General features: G+C 39.2%; 1 protein-coding gene across 2 annotated transcripts; it reads right to left on the bottom strand.

The window, feature by feature from the left end:
* Positions 1–725: 725 nt before the first annotated feature.
* Positions 726–27,707, bottom strand: PRKCI (protein kinase C iota). 2 transcript variants are annotated; one of them, XM_053951786.1, is made up of 18 exons: positions 27,383–27,707; positions 20,151–20,272; positions 15,666–15,755; positions 14,281–14,331; positions 12,972–13,057; positions 11,809–11,949; positions 10,956–11,010; positions 10,375–10,433; positions 9,730–9,906; positions 8,898–8,995; positions 8,045–8,131; positions 7,311–7,446; positions 6,733–6,820; positions 5,652–5,777; positions 5,457–5,536; positions 4,394–4,483; positions 3,969–4,084; positions 726–3,234 (listed from the first exon to the last, which is right to left on the bottom strand). In XM_053951786.1, exons 1-18 carry the CDS (start codon positions 27,496–27,498, stop codon positions 3,147–3,149), a joined length of 1,806 nt encoding a protein of 601 aa, XP_053807761.1. In that variant the 5' UTR covers positions 27,499–27,707; the 3' UTR covers positions 726–3,146. The 2 variants fall into 2 exon arrangements, with proteins under 2 accessions (XP_053807761.1, XP_053807762.1); XM_053951787.1 differs by lacking the exons at positions 12,972–13,057; positions 20,151–20,272; positions 27,383–27,707.

Genomic DNA, 27,707 nt, shown 5'->3' with positions numbered 1-27,707 from the left:
GGAGCGTGCGTGGGGGGAGGTTAAGCATGTAAGATATGCAGCCATCTGCAGCACTCGCCAGGATTGCCGACGCACACCCGCGCTAAGAGGCGAGACAAAATCTCTTTTAAAAAAGATACTGAAATACAGAAATTAAACCACCGCATCCCTGGCAGGGTATGAGCTAAGTGCCATCACCCTCTGTGTCAGAAATCTGAGAATGCAGGGGAGGAGTTGAAGAAACAAAGAAATAAATCATGCAGAAGTAAGTGCAGCAGACGAGAGCGTTGCTCTGAACTCCAAATCCCAGCTCTGGCAGCTGAGATGACGTACAAGCTCCAGCTGAAAGAGCCCTTGGATGAGCAGGCTAAAGTAGCATTTTGTATTTTCCTTTAAGATTTCTATCTCTGTGCAGAGGACTGATGCCTCACTGCTTTGTCTCATCACTGGTGTTGGAAGGAAAGACAGAACCTACAAGGATGGTATTTTTCCAATGGACAAGATGAGCATGAGGCTGGGGAATGATGCTGGAGCAGAACCTGCATTCTCAGACACGTTTGGTAAATGCAGGGTGAGAAAGGCATTTCTTGGGTTGCTGTGGCCCATCCCAGTGCAATTTTCTACAAGAAATGAAAAGATTAGAACAAAGCTCCCATGGGACATGGATAGTTTAAAAGGGTTAGATGATGATCCCAAGAAAAGACCAGCATTTCACAGTATTTCTCTGAGATTTTAACACACAGAGATCTAATATAAATGTTTTATTTAAAGTAAAAAGTGTGCACAAATAAAGGGAATGATTACACAATAACATTCAAGACCATATTCCACATGAAACAGGAAAATAGTAGTGACAATATTAACTAGCAGAGCACCCATAGGAATCCAACTGGTGTACCAAAAAGAGGTTACTCCACATAAATACATCATGCTTCTGATGCAGACACGTTCTCCAAAAAACAAAACCTACTGCACTGGACTGTTTACACCCAATGTCCCTTTTGAATATTTATGACAGTTGCTGTATGCTTAACAATGAAAAATAACAGTTAATATCATGGCACTTTGGAGAAACTTAAAGTTTAAGAATGGATTTACTGTAATTTAAGTATTTGTCATTGCAACATTCTTAATGGTTAGATATGTAAATAGAAAAAATACTTTTTCTGTGACATTATAAAAAAAATTAACTTTTGCTTTACTCTTCTGTGATGAGTGGCAGAAATGTCATTCCTTACATAAAGATATTTCCTTTAATACCTCGTAGGAAATTATGCCACTGTAGAGACAAGGCTTTTCTTGTTTGCTTTAAATGATTCCCAGGTTTAATATCAGTTATGCCCTGATGCCTAAACTGATCATGTGGGTACTTGAGTCAGAGGCTAAACAATCACCATTTTTAAACTGCACATAGTGCAGTTCACTTGACCCCATCAGCTGCTTTTGAAAGGAAGGTTCACTCTCATATTTTACATTTGAAAAGATGCAACTTGAATTTAAGGAAACCTGATTTTTAACAGTGAGCAGATTCAACACTTCCCTGAAACTGAAGCCCCTCAAATCACTTTTTAGTTTTGGAAACTCAGCCTAATACTAAAGAGTTTCCTATTCACATTGCAAAGAAAAACATGAACTAAATCTCATACCATGACACTGGTGTGGATTTGTGCAATCTCTCTGCTTGCAGCTGACATGGAAGTGAACAGACATACACCAGAAAACTTGTGCTATGAAATCAGTGTTGCCATACAAGGATTTTCACAGAAAGACACTGGCCAATCAGAAGTCTACTAAAAGCTTCAGGTAATGTTCACCAACTTGTGCTTACAGATTCTCCAATCTGCTTTCAGTGACACTTATCTTCTCTTACAGCTCTTATACAACACAGATTCCTTTCCTCAATGTCTCTTAATCCCTTTTACCCAAAATAATAATAAAAAAAGTGGTACATTTGGCATTTCTTCAGCCCAACACATTCATAACTATTGCTTTAACATTAAAAATCAGAATTATCTGTGCTGTATATTACACTGCTTACTAACATGAAATGTAAGAAACGCACCTCTTAGTCCTAGTTCGACCCATTCTTTCAATTGCTTTCCTTGAGCCTGCTACCAACATCTCAGGTTTGATTGTGAGTACAGATCACCATCTCTGAGGGCAGAAGTTAAGGGAGTCATTGTGGACAGCACCTATTTTGTTCTAGATATGCTTTTTCCACTGGCAAAGTGGAACTCATTCTGAGCTGTGTGGCAGTGAGATAAAAAAGGAACCGATGCCCTTTTCCAGGCTGGGCTGTACCGTGTGCACTTCTGATGCAGTTAAGACAGCAAGTATAAAAGCAATAAATAGGATGAGGTTCAGTATTAGCTGCCCATTACTGCTGAATTACTCTGTACAGATTTTAACTTCTCCAAGAGTTAACTGAATTTTGAATTAAACTGACACTTGATGCCATGTCCAACCCTTGCTGAAAGGGCCAGGCTAGGAAGACACTCTTTGTATCAGTGTACAATTCCTAGTGTGAGTGCTGGAGCAAAGTCTACCAATTCTGATATGGAGTTAATAGTCTCCTTCATGGTAGGATCAATAGTTCCCATGAAAGCAGCCAGTCTTGACCTATTCAGTGTAAATATCTGCTCTCCTTGCTGTCATTTCAGTCTGAAGGGCATGAACAAAGCTCTAATTTCTATGTCTAGAACAGGGAAATCAGATGTTCAGAGAGAAGAGATTTGGAACTACAGAAGTGGTAAGTTCTTACTCATCTCGCTGAAATATCTGAAATCCTTGAAGGATAATTTATTACATCACCTGATGCAATTTGTTTTCATAAAGCACTGAAAACCTTTCCTTGCTCAGAACACTATACTGGCAAACTATACAGTCAGACCCTTTGTTCAGTCAGGAGCCCCAGAGACCAACTCCTGTATTAAAATTCAAATTTGGCAAAATTGTTAGAAAGTTCTAACATTTTAAATCTGGCAGCTGAAGGTTCAGCATAACAACTATCCTGGTCAACAATCAATACAAAAAGAAAATTCACACTAGGTGGTGGCAAGGGCAGGATATTGAGTTACTGATTTTATGCAAGTGCATCCAAATGGAGAGATGTTTATCCATGCAGAAACAAATGGAGTAACAATTGGCACAGTTCAGAAATGGAGAATTCAGACACATTCCTCAGCTGACATCAAAAGAGGATTTATGTATTCAAAGCCTTCAAATTCAGACTGGTCAATCTTCTTCACAATATCACTATTAGGATTAAAAAACAATCATTAGTTGAGCAAAATTAAAAAGATAACATTAACTGATAGTCTGACTTAAATTTTAAACTGTTCAGTGGACTGCAAGAGAGAAAATTTCCCTTCCCTCTTTTGTCCCTCTCTACCTTTACAGTTACCACTGGGTTTTTTTAACCCCAATAATGGTACCAAAACACAAAACCCCTCAAAAGCAGTGACTGGGCTTCACTCACTAACACACAAAGCAGTCTGCAAGGTTTGCAGTTTCAAAACTTGCCCTAAACAGTCAGTTTTGTAAGGACCTGAAAACATTAGGATGTGACAGATACTGCACCTGCATCAGCAACTTTTCTAAACATTATTTGTACAGTCTGTATTTAGAAAGGGATGAGGAAGGAAGTTGGATTTCAGACCTGATTACGGTGCACAGGTAACATGTAATATACTGTTTATATTTATATACTATGTGAATGTTATATAAAACCGCATAAAAATTCCTAAAATGTGAACAGGAGCAGTTCAATCAAACTAGAAAGGTCCTTCCCTCCCCATCTCAAATCAGGCCCTCTCAAGAGTAAGGAATCACAAATCCACTACCAAAATCAAGCACATTTTCATGCATTTATAAAGGCTTTTCAGCCAGGATAATCTCATCTGACTACTAACATTATAAAACACCCAAACAAGTAAAAAAAGAAAAAGCTTCTTCTCTTCTCTGAACTTCTTAAATTCTACATTACTTACTCATCATCTGGAGTGAGCTGCACAGGTTCATTGGTGAATTGGGAATCGAAGTTATCCAGACCAAATTCTCCAGATATATTTGGTTTAAATGGAGGCACCACTTGCTTTTGCTCCATCTAAGAATAAATGCACTTAGTCACACTGAGAATGAGTTACCACCTATTGAATTATTTTTAAACAAGGCTGTAAATTACTATTAAGTTTATTTTTTATACTTTCTACAAACATTCTAATAATCTACTACATTTACTGTGTGTAAAAGGATAAAAAGATTGTGAACTGTAATTTTGGTACAATATAAATTAAGAGCTTAATGTTTTTGAGCTTAAGGTCCTCTCTTAGGCTCAAAACAACTTTGTCAAGCTCAAAACAACTTTGTCACTGTATGCAAAGAGCCTCAGCCAAGGCAGGAGGCATTCACATACCAGATCCCAGTCAACGTTGCGGAAGAAGGGATGTCCCTGGATATCTGCAAATCCTGTCTGAGGATGGCAGCCCAAGCGCTCCTTTGGATCCTGTGCAAGGAAAATATATCTAAATGAATGCCACAGCCTACACATGAATAAAATGCCAATGTTACAAATCTCATGAGAAATGAAACACCAGAGTTACAAGGACAACAAACTAAATTAGCTGACAAACTAAATTAGCATTATTTATTTTGGAAACTGCTCCAATTTACCCTTTGAAATAGGGAGGAATATATGGAAGCCCTTAACTGAGTTTTATATAACTGACTATGCTGATTTTCTTCATTTTCATTCAGACCTGTTAAACATTCCATAGGTTTTAGAGCAGGCTTGGTTAGATTACTAATGAATTTCATTCTTTCCCCCCACCTTCCCTTGCTCTTCCCTGTACAGATTATGCCAGGAGATCACATTGGGGCAGCAACTGCAGCTCCTGGTAAATAATGTGGAAAGAAGCTTATTTTAACAAGACAATTCCATTTCCAGGTACAAACATGCACACACTACCAGGGAGCTGTAATAGTCCTTAGTGAATGGTGTGACTTTCTTAGAATAATTTATCCAAATCTGGTTTCTCCTGCATCTCTTTCTTCCCACTCGTGTAACACTCACTAAAAGCCAGCAAGTGCTTAGACTCCTCATCCACTACCACACGTGCACCTTCTGGCACTCAGGCTAGAGAGCCCCCAGCAAGCAGTGAGCATCCCTCATCCTTCCTCTGCATCTCCCTCCAGAAGTCATCAGAAGCTGTCCAAGTGATTTGCTAAGCTGCTTCTCTCAGAACCAAACTTAATTTTGTAAGTTTGGTCAATTCTCCAGGTTAAAGAAATCACTTGGAGCATTTCTATTTCTATTTCACTTTGGAATTTACTCATAATCCCAGCCTGAGAACCAGGAGCTTCAGATTTTAAGAGAAGTATGTAGAATAGGGCCCCTAGCCCCACTGAAATTCTGCTTTAGGCTCTCACCTTTCGCACCCTGTTTCTGTATATGGCAGATAAAGGGCATCAGCTCTTACCTTGTTAAGGAAACTCTTTAGAACACCTGCTGCTTTCACAGAGAGGGATCGGGGAATTCGGATCTGTTTTTCCAAAATTACTGCAAGAAAACAAGGTTCCTATCAAAGATGCAAGGTTCCTTTGCATCTTTGAAGTTAGTTTAAAGGCTAAGTAGAAGCAAAGCACTGGAGTGTATGAACACTCATGGTACTTACCTTGGAAGAGATAATCCTCTGTGTTCTGATCAGGGTTGTCAGAACTCCCGACGATGTCGAACGGCGACCGGCCTGCCATCATCTCAAACATCAGCACACCAAGGGCCCACCAGTCCACGCTGAAACCTGGAATTCAGGAGAGAAAACACCACTGGAGATAATGCACAACAAAAATACCAACACCTCTGGGGCTAAAAACAGATAGAGAAGAACAAGTTCAAAAAAATAAGTATAGCCAGTCTTTCCAATTAGCTGAATAAAGGAGATAACGACTATAGCAGACATTATGTGGATCATTATGTACACAACAGGAGGAGATGCTGTGCAGAGGAAATGCAAAGAGGTTGAAGGTTGGTGTTAAGCCCTTAACCAAGGTTTAGATAATATTTAAGCCTAGTCATTACTAACCAACAGTGCATTATCCAGGGTGGGAGATAAGGCCAAGGAGGAACTGTGTGAGTCTTAACAGCAGCAAGTCAGTCATCCATGGAGCAAAGCATATCTCCCCTACTATTCTCTGCTAAAGGAAATCCCAGTAGCCAGGCTGGGGCTGATACAGTCTGGCTGGCCTAGAAAGCTTGTGATAAGCAGGAGTATCAGAAGCCAGCATGAAAAAAACATTTGATTGAAATAAGATGGTAAATTTAAAAAAATATGTAAAGGGACATCTACTATCTAGGCCTTTTTGCAATTAATTTGTATCTCATCTATCACTGCTGCCAAACGTAAAGCTCCAAAACCAAACACAATTCCAGACTGCAAGTATATCATAAGTAGTATCTAAAACAGTTATAAACAATAATAAATTTGGAAGACTCAAGCTATTCTTCAAGACTGTTTAAAAGAATTTAAAATGTGCAATGCAGAGTATCTCATTTGCTTTGCATGATGTTTTCTGCTCTTCCTTTGAACGCTGTATTTACTTTTTCAGACAGGATGTGGAATCCAGACTGATCACGGAGATGGAGATTTTTTACTTTTTTACAGTGTAATGGAGATTTTTACTTTCTACTGCTTAAACAACTCCAATAAGAAGAGATAAAGTAGAAGTTAGAAAGTAGCAACAAGAGATTCCATTTACCATAATCCTCTCCCCGGAGAATTTCAGGTGCAATATAGTTTGGAGTCCCACAGAACGTGCTGGTTGTGTCACCAGGCCTCAGACCCTCCTTTAGGAAAAGATGGGAAGAAAATACTTTACAGTTAACTGAAGATTCCCCACTCCTCTGCTAAGAGCTTCACCTTGAATAACCAGCATTATGGCAATTCCATGGCAAAGCCAAAGCTGTGCTCCAGTGTCTTTGTAAGGACAAAAGTTTTCCCAGGGGAAATGGGCAGTGCCACAGAATCCAAACAGGAGCAAGTGACTGATAATTTCAACTTCTTTTGAAATCACATTATCCTGACTATTTCAGCCAACCCCTCCCAGGCGAGTTGATCCAGGAGCTTTATGAAAACAGAAACAGTAGATTTAAGTGTAGTCTGTGCACTCTGACATTTGCCTTTTCTCCACAGGTGGAAGTGAAATGAATATACAGCCTGTGTGCACTGTGTACAAAGAGAGACCTTGAAATTTCATTTTTAAAGGCTCTGCATCTTTTAATTTATAACAATTTCTTAATTGTTGATTTTCCTGGTTAGCAAGAAACTAGATCTTACCTTGCACATGCCATAATCTGTGAGTTTAATATGCCCTTCAGAATCTAGGAGCACATTATCCAGTTTTAAATCCCTGTAGATTATCCCTCGCTCATGTAAATAGTTCAGTGCTAGACTGATTTCAGCAGAATAAAACCTAGTGTAGAAAGAAATACTGATTACTCAAGTAATCAAAACCCAAAAGCACAATAACACAGTCTTGATAGTATATTTTTTATACATAATCCCAAGTATTCTATTCTTTTCCACAGAGAAGTGGCAAATTGTTTATAATCATACAAATGTTTCTATGCACTTCAAAAATTGTCTTTAGTTAATAATAATGTCTCCTGCAATCATCCCTTTTATCTCACCATCTGAGATTAAGCATATGCACCAAGAACTCAGCATTTGCCTGGACAGCTGGTAGTGGTTGTTGTACAAGAAACACATTGGTATCATTAGACATTAAAAAAAATACCACAAAAACTGTTTTTCTAGAAAAAAATAGCAGACTGAAGTCATACAGAATAATGCCAATGCAAACAACATTTAGGAAGCAAGCTTCTTATTACAGTTCCTTCTTGAAACAAAAACATGGTGGCTTGCAGCAGCAAAAGGAGGATGCAGTTTCACATGTCTCAAATCCTTAACATCTGGAGAGGATTTGCTGGCTCATCCCTCATAATCTCTGCACTGCTGCACTGTGTCAGAAAACCACTGTTTTGATGCAAGAAATCTGGAATGAGACACACCTGGCATGTTCCTCTGGCAGCTTCCTCTGCCTCTGCATATGGAACATCAGATCTCCTCCATTGACATACTCTATAACAAAGAATAACCTGGAACACACAGGGGTGTTACCAATGATTGTGTGCATGGCTGAAAGAGGTGTGACATGTTACAGGTCTGGTACAGAACAATGCCCATTCCACTCCTCCCATCTCTGGCACCATGGCTGGTTTTACCATTTTCCCCTGGTTTGAATAAATTCCCAAAGTTAAAAATCAAGTATACAGCGTTTCTCTAGATAATTCCTTCATTGCTAAAGGAATGTAATGTTCCCATATTCCTCATCCATTACAGGTACTGCCTGTCATTACTACAACATGTGACTGTATGGAGCCACATCAGTTTCTATTCTTGTATAGAATAGAAAAAAAATAATTTTCATCTCTATTACTTGTGTTTCCTTTTGAAAACTCACATTCTATTTTCTGAGTCTTGCTCACAGATTTGTCTTCAAAGAATCCAGGCAAGTTTGAGACAATTATTGCTCAGATTTTGTACTTTTGATTTTCATCTCAAGCCTTTTTTTCCTTCCATTCTACATTCTCTTCTATCACAAATTCTCAATTCCTTTTTTCCTACTAGCTGCATTTCTCCTCCTGTCCAGAGTCCTTCCCACCACATCTACCAGTACTTTACATTTTCCCCATCTGAAAACCTCAGATGCATATGGCACTTGGATCACAAAATACTACAAAGATTTAAAAAACATTGACTTTGCTACTTAACACTTTATGCTGTAAATTCAGGCCTTTGAGGTGCCTGATAGGATGAAATGTTTTTAATAAGACTATTCTATTATCAATTTATGACCTTTACCTGCTTTCTGTCTGGAAGCAAGAGTGCAGTCCGACCAGAAAGGGATGATTTGAGGCCTGTTCGAAGACGTGTTTCTCTGTCTGAACCCAATCAATATCCTATTTTTTGAAAAAAAGTGACATTCAGAAAAGGATTGTTGCACTTCTTAGGTCAAGTATTAATGACAATTAGCAGAAAGACATTTAAGGGCTTTGCTGTCCTTGGTTTACTTGCAAGAAATTAAATATTCCATAGTTCTGAAATGTGAAGCAATAGCTGATTTTATTTCCTGAATGTCCTCTACTCTTAGCCTCACTGTTTAAGCACCTTGGGAATGAAAACAGACTGATCTATAAAAGATAAACTGGTGCAGGGAAATGTAAAGTAGCACCAAGAAATGCAGAAGGAATCAATAGTAGATTGAGAAATAAATGCAAAAGCTCTTGGACAGCAAGCTACAGTCATTCCAATGTTTTCAGAGTAGTCTAAAGAAACCCAAGGGAAATCCTCAGTAACAAGAAGATTTTAGCAGTTTAATAGTGCCATTTCTGACATGTTTTCACCAATCACTGTGCAAAAATTGCTAAGATGGGGGTCTGATTTAACAAGCAATTAAAATAACACGGTGAGATTCCTTTGTGACAAAAACCCAGACTCGAACATATGAAAATCAGACTCCACCTGGCTACCTGCCTTGTATGAGCTATACAAGAAGTATACTGCTCCTACAGAGCAGTACAAGAAACCTGTAGAATTCTCACTGAGTGCTGCAGCCCAGACCTGGCTCCCACCTCATGGGGGACACTGGAGCTGTCTGAAGAGCTGCCCAATTCACTGAGAACACCTTGCCCACCTCATCATCGTTGACGAGCTCTTTCTTCACCACCTTCATGGCATAAATGCGCTCGGTTTTCTTCAGTCGAACCAGCAGCACTTTGGCATAGCTGCCCCTTCCAATGACCCGGAGCAAATCAAAATCCTGCAGGCCCAGACTGGAGGAAGCTTTGCCACTTTCCCTAATGCTCATTGCCTGTGGATAAAGATGCACTGAAATGAAGAAGCAGCCTTGCCAGTGTCAGCAACTGCAAAAGTCAGCATTTCAAACAAGACTTCAAAATTAATATAAACAAGTAATTCAATCAACACTTGATATCTTAAGACTGTACTGTCCCGGAAAGGAATGTGCTGGGAAACAAAGGAGGCAAAGGAGACTTGGCAGATAAACAAACTATTTTTTGGAAGAATTTAGAACACTTTCTCAATCAAAGCACATCTCAACTCAAGGTTCAAAATAAAGCAGCATGTAAGCCACACATGCACACATCTCAGGAGCAACCAAATGTGCCCTCTGTGCTAATTTTTGGTTTGTGGCAAATTAAACTACTAATTTCTTGAAATTGAGACATATGGGCTTTAAAATCTCTGCAGATCCTCAGGGGTTCCTTCCAACTTCAGATACTCTGTGATTCTATGTACAGAGTTAGCTTGGAAATTTTACCTCTTTTTCTTCACCAACATGGTCCAGGCTCTCATGACTCGAGGGATTGTATGGTATCACTACAGGTGCAAGAAAAATTTATTAAGACTGATGCAACACAACAGGATTTTCTTCTGCCTTAAAATTTCCACAGTCAGAGAAACAGTTTAAGTGCTCCTATCAGTCAGAGAAACACAGTTTAAATGCTTCTATTGAAAGTATTCAAAACTGATAGGTTAGCATTAGGACCATCACTCTGACTGCCATAAGAATAAACATGTTTGGCCACCACTCCAGCAGAAATTCTGCTAATGCTGTTAAGGGTTTGGTTATGGGTTTTTTTCTCGATCATGGCATTTGAAGTCCTCAGCTTACTAAATGTAACTGACAGCATAAATTCTTCTTTGTTTAGTCAAGTTTCTGAAACGGGTAAGATGTGGAAAACTGGAATTTTTATATTTAGACACCCCTTAGCATTAAGAAGCTGTCTTACTTTTCTTATTCAATGAAAAAGTAAAGAAGGGTTTTTAAAAATAATTTTACTTCAAAGTTCACTTTTCAGGAATTTATAGTATATTAAAGAAAAAAATGATTGCTCTTACCTGTTTCTACATTATCTGAATGCACTGATGATGGATCCATAGGCATTATTGGCTCCTGCAAACATAAATAAGATTTTTGCAATAGACTGTCCAAGTGTCAGACACATTATTTTAGAGTCAATAAATGAAATTAAAGACCCTTGAGGAATATAATATAGCTAATTTTAACTTGATTAGCCAACATAGTTACTAAAACATATATAATGAAATAAACAACCACATTCTTTATTTTCCCTATTTTCTGGAAGTCATGACATAGAAAAACTCAAGTCCTTCAGCAGTATATATATTAAAGAAGGATTATATCAAAAGACTTCCCAAAATATAGACTTGAATCTGTCTGCTTTATTAAACCAGCAGCAGCAATAATCTCAATTTTTCTTGGGACTTAAGAACTGAAGATGATTGAATTTCTTGGGAGAAAAGTCAAAATTTCTGCTCTTCATATTCCTTTGCTGTTAATAGGAAATTATCCAATAATCTATCAGGTATTTAGAGAATTTATTCCATCTATCAATTTTGAAGATGTAAAATAGTGTGTACATATATACATGCTATGCAACATCCCTGTGAAGGATGAGATAAATGTCCCTTATATGCTTATATGTGACAAGGGAAATAAGTGTCAGATGTGCAGATTAGACTCCTGTCTTGACAGAAGTTGCAATTTTGCTTGGTGAACCCCAAACTTTCTTGCAAAAGTCATGGTAACCATAAAAATTATGTTTCAACTACTGCGATTATTTGCAGGCTGCAGTTTGAAACCAACAGTATAAAATGAGGGGGGGGTTTATTTGTTTAATTGGTTGGTTGCTGCTTTTTTGAGACAATTTATCAGGTCAGTTTTACTTACTGGCTGTAGTGTGTGTCGGCCACATTCAGTGTTGACGAGTTTGTGACACTTCTTGTGAACGAGGAGTTTGCAGTTGATGCACTTGTAGCCCTGGCGCCCCAGGCCCCAGATCCGGTCGGTGCAGATGGCACAGTGAGCTCTCTGCAACCAGAAACCAATGAAACTCATTAAAGAGCAAAACTGAAGAATAAAACTATCCAGCCACACGTGCATTAACCAAGCTCATCTCCTCATTTCTCTGTAGGTGAGTCCTTACAGGAAGGCAGGAGAGCAGAAGCTTCAACACCTTAAACAACCAGATAATGCAAATGGGAAGGTCACCACTCGCTGAAGGACATTCACAAAACAACTCCAAAGAGCCATGAAAACAGGGTGCCCATGGAGGCAAGAGTGGAAACTGATTTAACTGTGATGCCTTGACAGCCTTTAACCGAGATGAGGTCAAAAAACAACAACAATACAGCTGAAGTTAGACATGAAGATGCTCAAGATGAAGTTTAGTGGAGACGATCTCAAGCATTAAGCACACAATACGCTAAGCTTAGAGAAGAAGGAAAGATTATTGAAGCTGTCAAGGGATCTGACTTACTCAAATATTTTGGGTTTGGTTTTTGCTGTTGCTGTTTTTAAACACAGAAGAGCTTTCTTGGTCCTTAGCTAATGATATTTGACCCTTACTTCCTGAAAACATTCTGAATGGTTTGTTATTTTCAGTTGATTACATGGCACCAGAAACAGGCTGCCTGGAGAAACATCTCAGCTTTCTCCTTTAAAAGTCATGAAAGAAAAGTCTGTGCATCATAAGCAAGTTCAGACCATTTTACTCACAGAAGCTGAAAAACTGAGTATCTACTTTTAGCCATCTAATACATTCCAGTTTGCCCTCTGGGAAGATTTCAAGGGAACACAGGAGCTTTGATATTATACTTTCAGAGTATATGTAAAGTGAATTGCAACCAATTTGTTTCATTTTTTTCTATTTCAAGTTCCTGATGATTTAATATTGCTTAAGTTTCCCGAAGATACAGGATTACTAGAAGTGTATAGACAAACAACAAAAATGAGAATAAAACTACCTGATAACTTTTCAAGGCAGTGGCATCATCATTATGAAAATAAGACATCCTTGTATCATGGCTTTATATACCCAACAAGAGTCTCACCCTGTTAAATCGTTTGGCTTGGAAAGTGTGACCATTTGCACAATAGAGCTTTCGCCACCGGCGGGCGCCTCGGCGATAAATGGACTCTAAGAGGAAAAACACAGGATTATATCCAGACAAATACAAACACAGAACTACATCATCTTCTCCTGGAGGATTCTGTGCAGAGTAACTTGCAGAGTAAAGTTTCACTCCTGCTCCTTACAGAAAGAGAGGAATGCTCCAAGTATCTTTTCCTCTATTTTTTTTTTTTTTTAAGTTTTAGAGAATATCTGAAGTAAAATATCCTGATCAACTCAAAGTTAATTCTGATTTTTCTGAAGTTAAAAGAACAGTGAGTCAAGAGAAGGTAAATTGTCCAAACAATACAAGCACTTGTATATTGTGCAAAGTATACATATACCTCAGCTCAACTTGGGGAGAAACTGTGGAGAAGGGAAATGAGGAAGGGAGGTGAACTGGGAGCATGTCCTCATTTACAATTTACAAGCATGTCAAGATTGCTTGACAAATCCTCCAGTGTTTTAAATCCACAGCTGCCACTGTTAATTTTTTTTTCATTTTTTAAAGTATTATTTTATTTTTCATTATTTGAGGCATGTCAGAAAACTAAACTGAAAACTAAGATATGAAAAACTACACTGAGCTGTAAATCTCTTTCTGATGTAATCTGCAACCTCATTTTTCAGATAACCAGCGTTACCCATTCTGCCCAAGTTAACTTTTAAACATGCACATGTAGATTGGATTGATCAGAGATTTGGGTACCAAGCTGACAGATGCTTGTGTGTGTAACAGATACACCCTTTTTTAATAAAACTTTAAGACTGGGGGGAAATAACCTTTTTAATGTCTAGAACATTAGTTAACACACTAGAGGTTTTTGGAGAATCCTCCTGATAGTACCTAAACATCAATTTCAAATGAATTAACCACAGATCTGTAAATAGTGACATGACAAGTCATTATCACTGGTTACAAGCCTCTGCTCACAACTGTCAGCCAGCAATCTGGCAACTCCCCAAAAGACAGGAATAGGATAAAAAACTGTCATGAATGAAGAGGCAAAAGCAAGGAAAGCAGAGTGACATGGGTAGTTAACAGGAATGTGAAATGCTTTTTAACAATGATTCAGAAATGAAAAACATTAAGTTCAGCAAGATTTCCTATTCCTTTTAAATATTTGATTTTTACAGATTTGCATATTAATATTCATAAGTGCAGGATGCCAAACCAAAGAACATCATAATCTGCTAAGACAGGAAATCTGAACTGATTTCTGTATTTCTTAGCTGAAATGCCTACTTACTATCTTCTCCTGGACAAGGCATGCCAGGCCGCTCTGGGACACAAGGAAATACTGCAAGAAAGACATTAACTTCTGATTAGCTTTCATTTCAGACAGAAAATAAATAAAATATATCTTTGGGTTAAATACAACACTCCTGAAAGGCATTCAACCATCTAGAGAACAGCACTGACTGCACTTCAACAAAACCTTCTTTAAGAACAGATGAGCTGCAAACCACCACTAACCCCTTTTGCTGTGCATAGCAGTGACATACAGGAGAAATACACTCAAAATGCAGAATAAATGAAGCTATTTCTTAAAGACAGTAACTAGAAAATGTAATGATTTTGGCTTTTCATGTGGCCAATCTTCACAGTTAGTCAAGATTTCCAAATACTATAAATGTTCTATATGACAGTGTCCTAACTGTTACAGAGGATGTTGACTATGTAAGTATTTTTTTTCACAATTTATTTGGCTTCAGTAACCATCAGAGAGAAGTATAAATGTGGACAGACAGCCCTGGTGCCAGTTTAATCAGAAGCTTATCAAACAGAAAAATTAATGGAGAAAGGGCAGATGAAAAATTCAATCTGCACAGAAAGAGTAAAATGTATCTACAAATGGATTATATTCTTCCCCTTTTTAAAAAAAACTCTGTGGGAAGCTGGAAATTTGTCTTTTCCCTTCAAATGGGCTTGGTGATAAACTAGATATTTTGCATCTTTTTAAGAGAAGGAGTCTGTTAAGACTGCAGTGTAACACACCAACACTTCATAATGATGACTTTTCTGCTCTAACCTCTGATAAACCAAGATCGACCTTCTACTGATAAAAGTTACAAATAGCTAGAAAAATACCCTGGAGAAGCTGCCAAAATAGGCATATAACCCTGAACAATAAAAATTGAGCAGCTACACATTAAACAGGGGCATGATATTATTAAGTTTAAAACTGAAGTACTTAATTTTAGGAAAGTCAAATTTTTCATTAATCTGCCATCACAAATGGAGCTCATTAACTTTTTTTCCTAATAGAGATGCTGCTCTAAAGCACTTATCCATAATCAACTTCAGGATAATGTATAAATCTAATAAATAAATAAATTGTACTTTATCACTTCTACCATTAACTGTCAGCATGTGTCTGAAGGCACTTGGGGCTGGCTGAATGAAGAAACAGAGGCTGCATTTCATGAATAAACTAACAGCAAAATATTTTTTCTCCCTTAATTTAAAAAAGAAGGGCTAAAAGCACAATGAATGGTCATCAGCCTCCCTTGACAGGATGGCCACAGGCCTGAGGGGAGAAGGGTGTGAAAGGCACAGGAATGGAAGGGAAGAATTCCACTCATTCACAGGTACAAACATGAGCAGCAGTAAATTTCAGTAAATTTCACCTACCATGGATCAGAAGCTCTGAATCCTTGTTCAGTTCATACAAACGAAAGGCCTCTTCTAACTCCAGCTGAGAGGAAACAGTACATGGATCTCCTGTGGAAAGAAAATAGCACAAAACTCAACCCAGTTAGTTCCATACCATTCAGTAGTTCCCTCACAGTTGGTTCCAGGATAATTATTGTAGAAAAAAATCCAATATTCTCAAATGCGGTAGTATTTGTTTTTAACACTGTTCAAAGAGTATATCTGAAAATAGAGTCATATTGAGTACTTTCATGGAAAATAATAATACAGGACATTCCCAAGAGGCAAGCAGATCATTAAAACAAAACATCATTGCTACAAGCATGTTTACACATATTTCAGTACAGGAGGTGCAGGCTATATTCCAGCACCTAAAAGCCTTCTAAGATTACCTTTTATTTGATGGATTTTTAATTAAACGGAGTAAATTCTATTTTCACTGCTGCTTCAGCATTGCCAAGACTTGCACCAGGAGCTCAAGTCTCTCCTCAAACCTCAATGAAAACTTCTGACAAATAACATAATCCAAATGCAACACCCTGTTTTTCTGATTTGTAACTACTACCTTCACACTCACACAACTATTTGAAATAAAATCCCTTAAAGAAAGGACACCAAGGCAGAAGAAAGGCAGGAGTTGGCTGGCTTTGTTTCTTATTTTTTTAATAAAACAACTGCAGTTTTGTTGACCTTTTGTGATGGTGCAGACTAAATTACATGCCAAATCCTTGATGATAAAGTTTCTCAAACTTTTCTTTTTACTTTGGTGTCTGATGCAGATTAGCAACATTATTAAAAAATTAGCTCCCTAAAAGAATAAGCCTTTTTCAAAATAATACTGTAACTGAAACATTTTAAAAACAATGTTGAGTCTCCATCATCACTGCCCCAAAGAAAGAAAATACTTCTAGTTATTAGCTCAACTTATTTCCCCCCTCTTCATCTACACAAGATGTTCTGGTCAAGAACAAGGGATTTATCTCTGCCTGCTTGTCCTCCAGCATGAGCAAAACTTTATTTTTAGCCCAAATCCCATAGAGTAAGTCTGCCTTTCTATATTCCTAATTTTTAACAGAAATACTACTTTCCATGTCCTTAAGTGGCAAACTGATTATGGGTAACCAAACTGGAGGAAGGCAGAACCATTTCCATCCCGGCTAAACTGGATCCAGTCTGGAAGTTTTACTGCTTTGAGTCCTCAGTCAATACCACAGTCAGAAAGTTCACAAGCAACAGACCATTAACTATTCTCTTTGTGTTTTATACTGCAAGGCATCTAAATTAATACAGCCACTGCTAAAGCTTTTCAGTGCAACCACACACCCAGCAGCAGGAGGTACTTCAACTTACCCCACAGAAGTTTTTCCAGAGAATTTGTTTTGTTTCTAATGTATCACAACGCATTTGTTGCCAATGTATCTTCCCCCAGAACAGGAAGGACACAGACCTGTAGGAGCCAGCCCAGAGGAGGTCACCAAGTTGATTAGAGGGATGGAGCACTCAGCTATGAGGAAAGGCTGGGACAGCTGGGACTGTTCAGCCTGGAGCAGCTTTGGAGTGACCTAATTGTGGCCTTCCACAACCTGAAGGAGCCAACAAGGAAGCTGAAGAGAGACTGTCTACAAGGGATGGAGTGACAGGACAGGGGGAACAGCTTCACACTGACAGGGTTTAGATTGGTTATTGGGAAAAAATTCTTCCCTGTGAGGGTGGTGAGGCCTGGCACAGGGTGCCCACAAAAGCTCTGGCCATCCCATCTCTGAAGTGTCCAAGGCCCAAGACAGGATGGGGCTCTGGGCAACCTGGGAGTGTGGAAGGTGCCCCTGCTCATGGCAGGGGGTGGAATGAGATGATCTTTAAGGTCCTTCCAACCCAAACCATTCTGTGGTTCTATGCATTCTATGCTATTGCAAAAAATATAAATAATAAATGTAAATGGTCCATTTTCAGTGTTCTGTCTTTATTGTTTCCTGCACATCAAAATCCCCCGATGAGTCTCTGAAGCCACCAGTCATTTTCCACCAAACCACTTCCCCCTGCAGCTGGACACCTGGACAGTGCCCACCCAGGGCACAGACTTACACTGTGCAGAGCAGGGTGGGAGGAGAAGGAACAATTGTATTTACTCAGACTCACTATGAGAATCAACAAACCAGTTTTTCTTCATTTGTTTCCGACACCTGTGCAAACAGTTCTGTGTTTCCTTTTGGCAGAAGCAAAAGAGGGTCTCAAGAACAAGCAAACTCAGAACAGAAGGTTTACAGACATCTCTCTACTACTACAGGCTTGAGTAGTACAAATTTTGCAGTCAAAGACAGCTGGGATATATAAGAAAATATTTACTTTTGAGCTATATAGTGAGAAACAACAGACTGAAGACACACACAAGGCCGGTGTCCATCCCACAGGATGTTTCAGAAGGCAGAGTGAAGCTGAACTGACCATATATGGAAAAAATAGAAATTTGTCTAAAATCAAATCAAGATCATTCTATTTTCCAGTTGATTCTGAAGATTTTGGAAATTACTCCACTCAATTAAATTTGATCTTTGTGTGCCATTATCTCTATGAAATCAGAGTAGTTACACATGAAGCTCATCCTACAAAGGCATATACTATATGACAAATCAAAACCTTAGTGTCCAGGTAAATCCAGTTTAGTCAGGAAGTAGTGATGCCCCAGACCCCTTATCTTCTCTCAGACTATAAAAAGCACGAGTAACAAGTACCAGCCTGCAGCACACACATTTCCTCATGCTACTGTTCAACAGTGAACTTCAGTTTTGGTGAAGAGGATGTGATACAGGAATTTTCCAGTAAAGCAAAACAGGTTTCTAGAAAGAATATCAACTGAAAACACTACAGAGTGGTGCTGAGAGAAGAGGCAGGGAGCTTGGCAAAAAGCCATGTATTGTACATGCAAGAATTATGCACAATAAAGACATGAGGATTTGCTTTAAACACACTCCTCATTGGCAGATTAACTTTTTCTCCACTGACATTAAACTGTAAGTCAATTATTAAAGCAAACATGGGTTGCCTGTGAAAATCAAATCCTACAAATGAAAATAGTTCAGGCAAACCACAACCTTCCTTTTTTTAATAAGCCTATCTCTACTTAAAGAGCAAAAATTGAGACAGAACAAACTGTGGCTTCAAGTAAATTATTGAATCAGTACAAAATGTTTATTAAAAAATACATATATTTCCTGCTATGACTGACACTGCAGACTCCTCCCCTGCAGTGAGGAGAGCATTATCTTCTTGATGATAAAACAATACAGCCAGTTTATTATAAAGTAAATGTTCAACTCCCAGTAGCTCTGCTGCACAGCTCAGTCATAAACACTGTTCATTTTACTGTACTGCATCTGCCTGGTATAAATAACTTTGGAATGACGAGGAGAAAAGAAAACCCCACCTGCTCAGACTCCCAAGACCACATAATCTTCAACACACCTGCCTATATGGCACTGCCAAAAATCAACTTTGCTCCATGTTTAGCTTTAGGCTGAATAAACTGGCAGTAGCCCAATTTGAAACGGGAGGAAACAGTTCCATAAGCACCATTTATGCTGATGGCTGCATGCAAACACCAACCAGAGCCAACAAATCACTGCACACTGCAGCCTTTTATGTACTGCATCAGCTAAAATAACTCCACAGCAATCTCATAATTCAGAGGGCTCTTCCTTGTAGCTGTAGCTCAAAACCTACGTGTGGGATGAACTAATTCCACTGAGAAAACAGAATCTACAAATAACCTTCTAAAAAAATTACTACTGTACACACACAGCTCAATGGATGACATCTGTTAACAGGCAGAGTAGGCTCTGGACTTTTTTCATCCAAGGTAAACTTTAAGATGGATAATATAAGCACTAGAGATGAGTTCTCCATCAAGGTTGTCACTGCACTTTGATGAAAAGTTACTACACATCATTAGTATTTGGAAAAAGTTTTATTACTAGCTATGTGTTAATAGACTTTAGGTTCCTAAAGTAACAGCTGATAATAACACTTGATATATAATGTTTTTGGTTACACTTACAACTCAACTATACATTAAATTATATCAGTATTTTAGATAAAGACTGTAATTTGTATAGCTTAATGTCTGTTCAACTCTTTCAAAAATACAAGACATAAAGAGAATCTTCAGCAGTATAAAGGAGTACTTTCTGTTGCCTTCAAAAGAAATCCTAACATTGAATTAACATTTTCATAGTCACTGAGGTCCTGTTGGGTTTACAAAGACCTTTATAAAGAGAGCAAGCTACACACTAAGTAGAGTGAAACAAATAGTCTTCATTAAGCTCTACCTAAGAAGGCATTGGATAACTTCTTTTTGGAGTCACATTCTATGTTTTATAAGTTTATCTTATGAAGGCAGAGGGAAAGGAAAAGATGAAAGGGACAGAAAAGCTGGGAAGCTGAGCAATGCATTGATGAGCATTGATTTACCTTCCTCATCAATCCATTTCATGGTGAAAAGCTGCTCGTTGTCAAAGGAGCACATGTCTCGAACTTCACCGCACAGTCCCTCGAAGGAGATGGAAGGCTCAAAATAGGTTATCATGATGTCCCTGAGACAAAGAAAAATAAACTTCAGAAACTATTCCACAGAACATAACACTGATCATCATCTCTAACACCTTCCATACACCACTAATATTAATCCCATCCCTGATGCAGCTCCCTCCAAAATGTTAAAGCAAAATAAAAGTACCTAAGTTCCTTTCTTATAGCAAAGTCAGGCTCCAAGTGATTTTTATTACTTCACATTTAATCTTCCAGGTATCTGCTTCAGAAAAACTCAGATTTCATGCCCAAGTAACCATGAAGTGAGTTGCAGCAGACATTAATCACACGGAGAAATTAGATCTCTTACATCAGTGGAAACACAAGAATGAAATGCTGCAAATGTTTGAATAATGTTCAAAACGTATTTCTGATTTTACTTCCTCTTTAACAGTTACTGTATCAAAATGTAAAAACACATACATCTACTCAAACTAAATTTTGATTGTGTAGATGTTATGAAAAATTAATGACAAATACTAAACAGATTTCCTAGCAGATTTGGGGCATGTGTAAATATTCAAAGTCCCTTTGAATAAAGAGTGGTGCTTCACACAATGAAGGGGAAGGCTGACAGAGAACCATATACTTAGAATTTAAATGTACTGCTTTTACTGTTATGCAGAATGGGTATTTCTGTGATAATTAAAAGTGAGTTAACCTGGTTTTTATATATTAGCAAAAAATTCTGGCCCACTGTATTGGCTGGGACTTAAAGGGGTACAGGTGACAGGGCTCAGACCCTTAAACAAAAGAAGTGGGACACACAGTGAGAGGAAGGAGGAAGGCTGTTTACAACACACTCCTCAAACATAGCATAAAAGCTCCATGTTTGAGCTACCAGATTAATCTTCCCATAAAAACCTCACCCAGCTGGATTTGCTCTGGTGGGTGCCAGTGCCCAGGACTGTTGGGGGAGCTAAAAAAAATAATTGAAGCAACAAAGTTTTTACCTGGTCAGAAATCCCATCAAGATTCCTACCAGACTGAAGTGTATGTATGCAGCAAGTTAAATATCTTTAAATCATCATGTGCATGGGCAGACTGAGATCAAGAAGGTGACTTAACATAAAATGCTGTGGTTATGGAACCGGAACAATGCTCAGCAGGGACAGAGAGCACACAAAAACCAAACTGCCTGCCTGAGGCTCCTCTGAGAGCAGCAGGAGGAATAAAATCAACTGGCAATTTCTAAGCACTGTGGAGGAACTGCGAGCCAGCTTCTGGATTCATGAGCATCATCAGTCGGGTTAGGTTGAGTTAGGGGACAGACTCCAGTAAATACAGCAGGCACGTGCCCAGGATGAACACAACATCTCTTCAATAATCTGAATAAAGCAGTCAGAGAGCTGCTACGTGATCTGTGAGAGGAATCCCTCCAGTTCTTTCCACGTGAGACAAAATGCAAAACAAACAACAACTGGGCCCTGGGATTCAGACACAGCACAGTCACTTACAGCAAATGGGGCTTTATTTGAAAGCCCAGTCACATCCATCCAAGCCAGCTAACTCTTCTCTCAGACACAAAGGTCTCCCTTTTCATCTTCTACTGAAACACCAGCTGGGAACCCAATCCCAACAAGGTGGATCTGACAGGATCTGACAGCATGTCACTGTCACAGACACACCGGCAGCCACCACACAGCAAGCCTGGATTAGCAGGCAAAGCCTTAACCTGTATTTCCTGTTTTTCTGGGAAGGAAATAAGGCACTGCTTAGTTAGCAGCTCCACTAAGTTTACCACCCCTTCCTCGATTCACATTTTAGCACAGATATATTCACTGTGGAATATGTTCTTAAACAAAAAAGATTAGTTCTGAGGAGTGCTGAGAAAGTATTTATATAAATTTATGTTGCAGGGGTTTTTGGGATTGAACTAGCCAGTAGAGAGTTTGTTAAATGACTACTACTGCCAGAAAAGCAGAAAGTTACAGACCACACTTTTTGAGACTAATCACTGATGCTTCAGCAAAAACTGAAGATTAAATTATATATATATTAGCAAAATCTGTTCAGCACATTTTCAAATATGATGATTCAAGCTCACTTAAAATAGACTTATCTGTACTGCAGCAAAAAGGAAAAATCACAATGTTAAGATGTACTGAACAGCCTTGGAATCTCTTCATATCTCTAAAGTAAAAGCTGGTACCAAATGAAAAAAAAAATTAAAATATCTTACTACTTGTTGGCACCTTTAAGTAGCAAACCAGTTTTCCTTCAGAAAAAAAGAAGAGTTTAATTATTTTGGAATTTAAGCGTGTTCTCTAAATTACTACTCTAATACCTCTAGCAGGACATGTATCAAACAGTTACCAAATAATTTGGAATACCTCTTCTGCTATAGCAGACAGCAATCAGTCTTTCAGAGAACTCTAGCCAACAGCAATATTAAAAGAAAAAGATGATGTCAAGTATAAACGAGGTTCCACAAGCAATATCTACATAACACAGGAACTGAAAGGTTACAGGTCTCCCTACTGCTTTATTTTGCCATTTGAATTCCCCTGATGACCCTGACACTTCCTGCTGACACAGGTCTCATTTTCACTATGGCTCTGCTGTCACACCTTTGTGTCTCCACACTTCTTGCCCCTAACACAGCACTGATGATGCCTTTGTTAGGAAAAAGCTGCATTCACTCAAGCCAAGAAGAAGCTAAACTCTATTAAGAAAAAATTTTGCATTTTAAATTAAAGTTTGTTGATCAAATTAAGGGACAAAGGAAAGTGAATATGACCACAGACTGCTGACTTGCATTAAAGATACAAAATGTTTTCTTTTACTGAGATGTGGGTAAAAATTTTCTGACAATTGGCCTTTCCTTGTGATGAAGATTAGGTTATACACTGCTTGGAATAAGCATGTTTGTCATAAAGCTGTTCCAAGGTGAAATAAATATCTTTGTTTGTCCCCTCTTGGCACACACAGGAAACCGGAAGAAAATCTGATTCAAGCACACCTTTTGCACCACCACATCTGGAGGTGCCAATTAACTCTTACTATGGAAGCACTGGACTTTTTACATTTGTTTTAGCTCTACTGTAGTTGGTCTTAATCAGGGACCTGAGTAGGAAACATGCAAATATACAAGACAGAACTTGTCCTGAATTATTTTCACTGAAAATGCTATCACTTCTATCTTTCATAAATATTAATAAAGATCATTTATTCATACTACTAGGAGGCCTGTCTGAGTCAATATCCTGCAAATATCAGAATCAGTAAAACATAAATTCTAGGAAGACTGAGAAAAGGCAAATGGTAAACCTAAACACAGTAGAGAATATATTTTAAATACATATAGAAGACCATATTGTCCATCTTTCCTGAGATCAAACAGCTTTCCTCACTTTCTTTTACAAATCACCTAAGAGTTGTAACATCCTTTAACAAAAAAAAAAAAAAAAACACCCAACACAAAAGCTCCAAAACCAATGCCAACAGTTAAACACAATTCAGTATCTGTGCTTTGTTTTTCACTCTGATCTTAAACTCCTGTGAAAGAACAACCCTGTAAGAATAGACACTGCTGCTTTAGACTTTTCCACCTGCATACTCATATATCCCATATTATGTATGGGGAAATGTACAGACACATTATACATGTTACCTACATATCCACACATGCATCACACACCTGGGCCAGTCATTAAGGCTTTTGAAAAGGTCTAATTAGAGGTCACTGCAATGAACCCCCACAGGACTCCTGGGGAATTCTGCTGTGTCAGGGTAATTTCTGTATCGTGAGGTGCAGCCACTGCCATTCACAACCATTTAAAGTATTGCTTTCCCCTGATCAAGTCTGTTTTTCTGCAAAAAATACACTGTCAGAAAGCTAAATAAATATTAAAACAGCAAGAAGGGGGGGAAATGTATTCACAGGCTGAATCCAAAGTTTTGTTAAGCTGAACGCTCTCCTACAAAGAGTGTGATTGTCAACAGACAACAGAAGATGCTATACTGAAGAACTGATCAAAAAAAGTGCCCATGATAAAGAAAAAAAAAAAAAAAGAAATTATGCAAGAATTCAAGAATCCTTAAGAAATTAATTCCCTGGAAATCTTTATGGAGGTAAATTTTGATTTTACAATTAAAATTCATTTTCTCCTCACACTTTTCCCACTCATGCAACTAAAGTAATTAAGTAATTAAAATTAAGAAAAGAAGTAGGTTTACCATGTATTATGAGAGGACTGTCAGGCGTGTTCTTCATTTGAACCAAATCAAACTGAAGGCGAGCAAAGCATTGGTATCTACGCCTTTTTTATTAAAAATCTAACCTACATTACAGCCTGCACAGCTAAAACCAGCGTAAAATCTATATCAGGCACTGAAAGAATATATGCTAGCAGATCTAATTGTGACAGAAAAATGGTTATTATAGCTGCTTGGTTTTTTAAATCAGCATGAATTCTACAGGATTCCTTGAGCACGAGCAGTGAATTATTCCTACCTGTTCCCTACTCCTACAGCATAGGTATGAATAATGTAACAACTTCTTGTACTGACCTGACAAAAAGCATCTCCAGCAAATGAGGTAAGACAAAAGGCAAACTTTGAATATCATTAGACTGAAATGGTTGTAATTACAGATGCTGATCAGTGCCATACATTGGGAGCTGCTATACTTTGTTACTGCATCAACAAAAATCTACCTTTGGAGTAACAGAGTGAATTCCTAAAACCCCCTCAGGAACCTCTGTTACACACACTGCACAGATCACAGCAACTCTTTAAAATATGTAACACTATTTTAAGAATTTTAAACAACCAATCTTTGTGGAAGATAAGCACAGTTTAACTGAGAGAAGGAAATACCTGGAAAAGCTCAACTTAATGCCCTAATTCCCAAGTCTCTGGGAATTCCCCATCCCCTTATTCTCATGATCTGTGTTCATTTTTAGGAAAATTTTCGGTCCTGTTTTAACATATTTCATGAATTTCAGATACAGAATTACCACTGCACGGTTCAATGAAACAAAGACTCTTCAAAGGGTCCTGTGTGAAGTCTTTGTCTTGGCTGAGAAAAGCAATTGGGCTCCTGGCCAGACCCAGCCGAGTTTTGAGGATTCAGGCTCGGCTCTTTGCCCCAGGCAAGTATCCCGACTATCAGATTCCCAAACGTTTCAAGAACAAATCTGTGCTTCTAAGTGCTGGGTTGGGTTGTCTTGGTGGTTTTTTATTTCTTTTTCTTTTTAACCAGAAACTCTTTTTGGAAGATGAAAAGACCTTCACAGCCAGACTTTCCCAATAACTTCTACAACCCATTTAAATGCTTCCATTAAAAGGAAATTAGGAGAGATTAACGTTTCCTGATTAACACTGTTTCCCTTTAATTCCTCGATCCAGCTCTGAGACAGTTTATTAGAAAAACAAGGAAAAAGCTGCCCTTGGTATCAGCATTCAGTTCTCAGTCTCCGAGTAATTTCAGGGTAAGTGCAGGTAAAATGTTTGGCTTTGCTATCCACTTGATAGTGTAAGTCTGAGAAGGGGCTTGAGATTTTCTGTTGTAAGCAAGTGGAGAGAATAATTTGCTTACATCTCAAAATAAATCATGACTAAGGCATTCAGCTTGTTAGTTTGTTGGTATTCACAATGGTTAACCAACACCCTCTATGACTCAATGCCATTATTAAACTGATAACTGCATTAACAGATAAAAAGTCAATGGTCAGGATGCAAAAGAAACATTCCAGTGCCTGTGAAATTATTACCAGTGTCATGAGCCAGCATTCCTGCCCAACGCAGCAGATTTTTTTCCTCACTCCCACAACCCTGGGCTGCTTCCTCCCTATGCTAAAGCAAGAATCTATGTGATTGCATGTGGAAATGATCAAGATTAAAACTGACCCAGCAGAAGAAAAATAAATGGTTTTCACTCAGAAGAGTTCCCATTTTAGCTCACTGTCTGACCAAATGAACACCTCTACCAGCTGATAGCCAGGGGCATCTTTGCTTCCTTAAGAAAAAGTGGATTAAAGGGACTGTGAAACAAAGAGCTCAGAATTTCACATACTTTGACAGTGTCTCACATGTCCTTTAAAGCCACAGACTGTGCCAGTCTCTACAGTAACTTCTACAGACTCCTGTCAAGAAAAGCCCCAAAGCAGACACAAGCCAGAAACCAAACACAGCAGCAAATACCAAATGCTCAGCATAGTTTCTATACCTCTCCTAAAAATTACACAGCTAGAGATAGCAGAGAGTAAATACTGAAAATGTAATACACCTCTTCTTGTGCTTAACACATATAACTAGAAGGAAGCTCTCAAGAGCATCGTGTTCACTCTTAATCCAAAAATGCAACCTACATTGTTTTCTGCTTAGATCACCTCCCCTCAAACTTAATGGCCCAGTGAACTACTGGCAACCCTTGCGCTGAAACTTATTAAGTCCTGTAACTGTTACTATTTAATAGTGGGCTGTGAACCCAAGCCAGAACTTTTCCTTTGTGTGTTATTGCTGGAGAGACACTGAATAAGGTCCACAAAATTCAGATTTCCATTTCGCAGACATCGAGTATTTTGGCTTTTTTTTTTTTTTTTTTTTAACAGCCAAAGCATAATTGACAATAGATGCATCTGAGTTACCATTTACAGACTCCCCTGGAAATTGTCGCTGGCAAACATTCTAAAAATCCATGAAACAAATTTTCATACAAGCATTCTCTTCCTTTAGTCCTGAACATCACTAAACATAGAAAGACGATGACCACACCTGGATCCCGAAAATTCTGGCGTGTGTTATGGAGGAATATGTACTTATTACTGGCAGCCAAGGTTTGGGGGTGAAGGGAAGTAGGGTGAGCAAGACAGAGGCTGCTCAGGCACATCCTTGTTCGCCGGGACGGCCACCCCAGGAGAAGGGAGGATCCGACTTCCCCCCTGAACCCTGACACCAGTCCTGCACTTGACATCCACTTCAGCACGGCCGGTGGATGGGCCGGTCCACAGTCGTGGAATGTTTTTCCTCCGCTCCTTCCCTCCTCCCCGAAAAATCAGGGATACCCAGGAGTATCCCCGGGAGCCCGTGCCGGGTACCCCGAACACCCGCGGCGCTTCGGACGCTCCTCTCCGCCCGGCCGTTCCCGGGGGCTCGGCGCCCGCACTCACCCCTTGTAGTAGGCTTTCACCCGGACCTGGTGGGCGCCGTCCCCGCCGAGGCTGCTCCCGAGGCCGCCCGGAGCCGACATGGTGCTCCCGGCGCCGCCGTCCCGCTGTGTCGGCATCGCCCCGCAGCCGGGCCGGGGGAGCCGCAGGCTCGGAGCGGGGGAGCCGCAGGGTCGGAGCGGGCCGGGGCGGCGGCTGCGCGACCCCCGCGCCTCCAGCGCGCCCCGCCCGCGCCGGGCGGCACCACGCGCGGGGGCGGGAGGGGACCGCGCAGAAGCGGTGGCGAGAGGGAGCGCGGAGCTGCGCGAGGCGGCGCGGGAGGGCAGCG

The sequence above is a fragment of the Vidua chalybeata genome, chromosome 10 (assembly GCF_026979565.1).
Source record: "Vidua chalybeata isolate OUT-0048 chromosome 10, bVidCha1 merged haplotype, whole genome shotgun sequence".
In the NCBI taxonomy this organism is placed as follows: Eukaryota; Metazoa; Chordata; class Aves; order Passeriformes; family Viduidae; genus Vidua; species Vidua chalybeata.
Note: the sequence above shows the minus strand (reverse complement) of the source record. Positions and strands in the feature narration are given on the sequence as shown.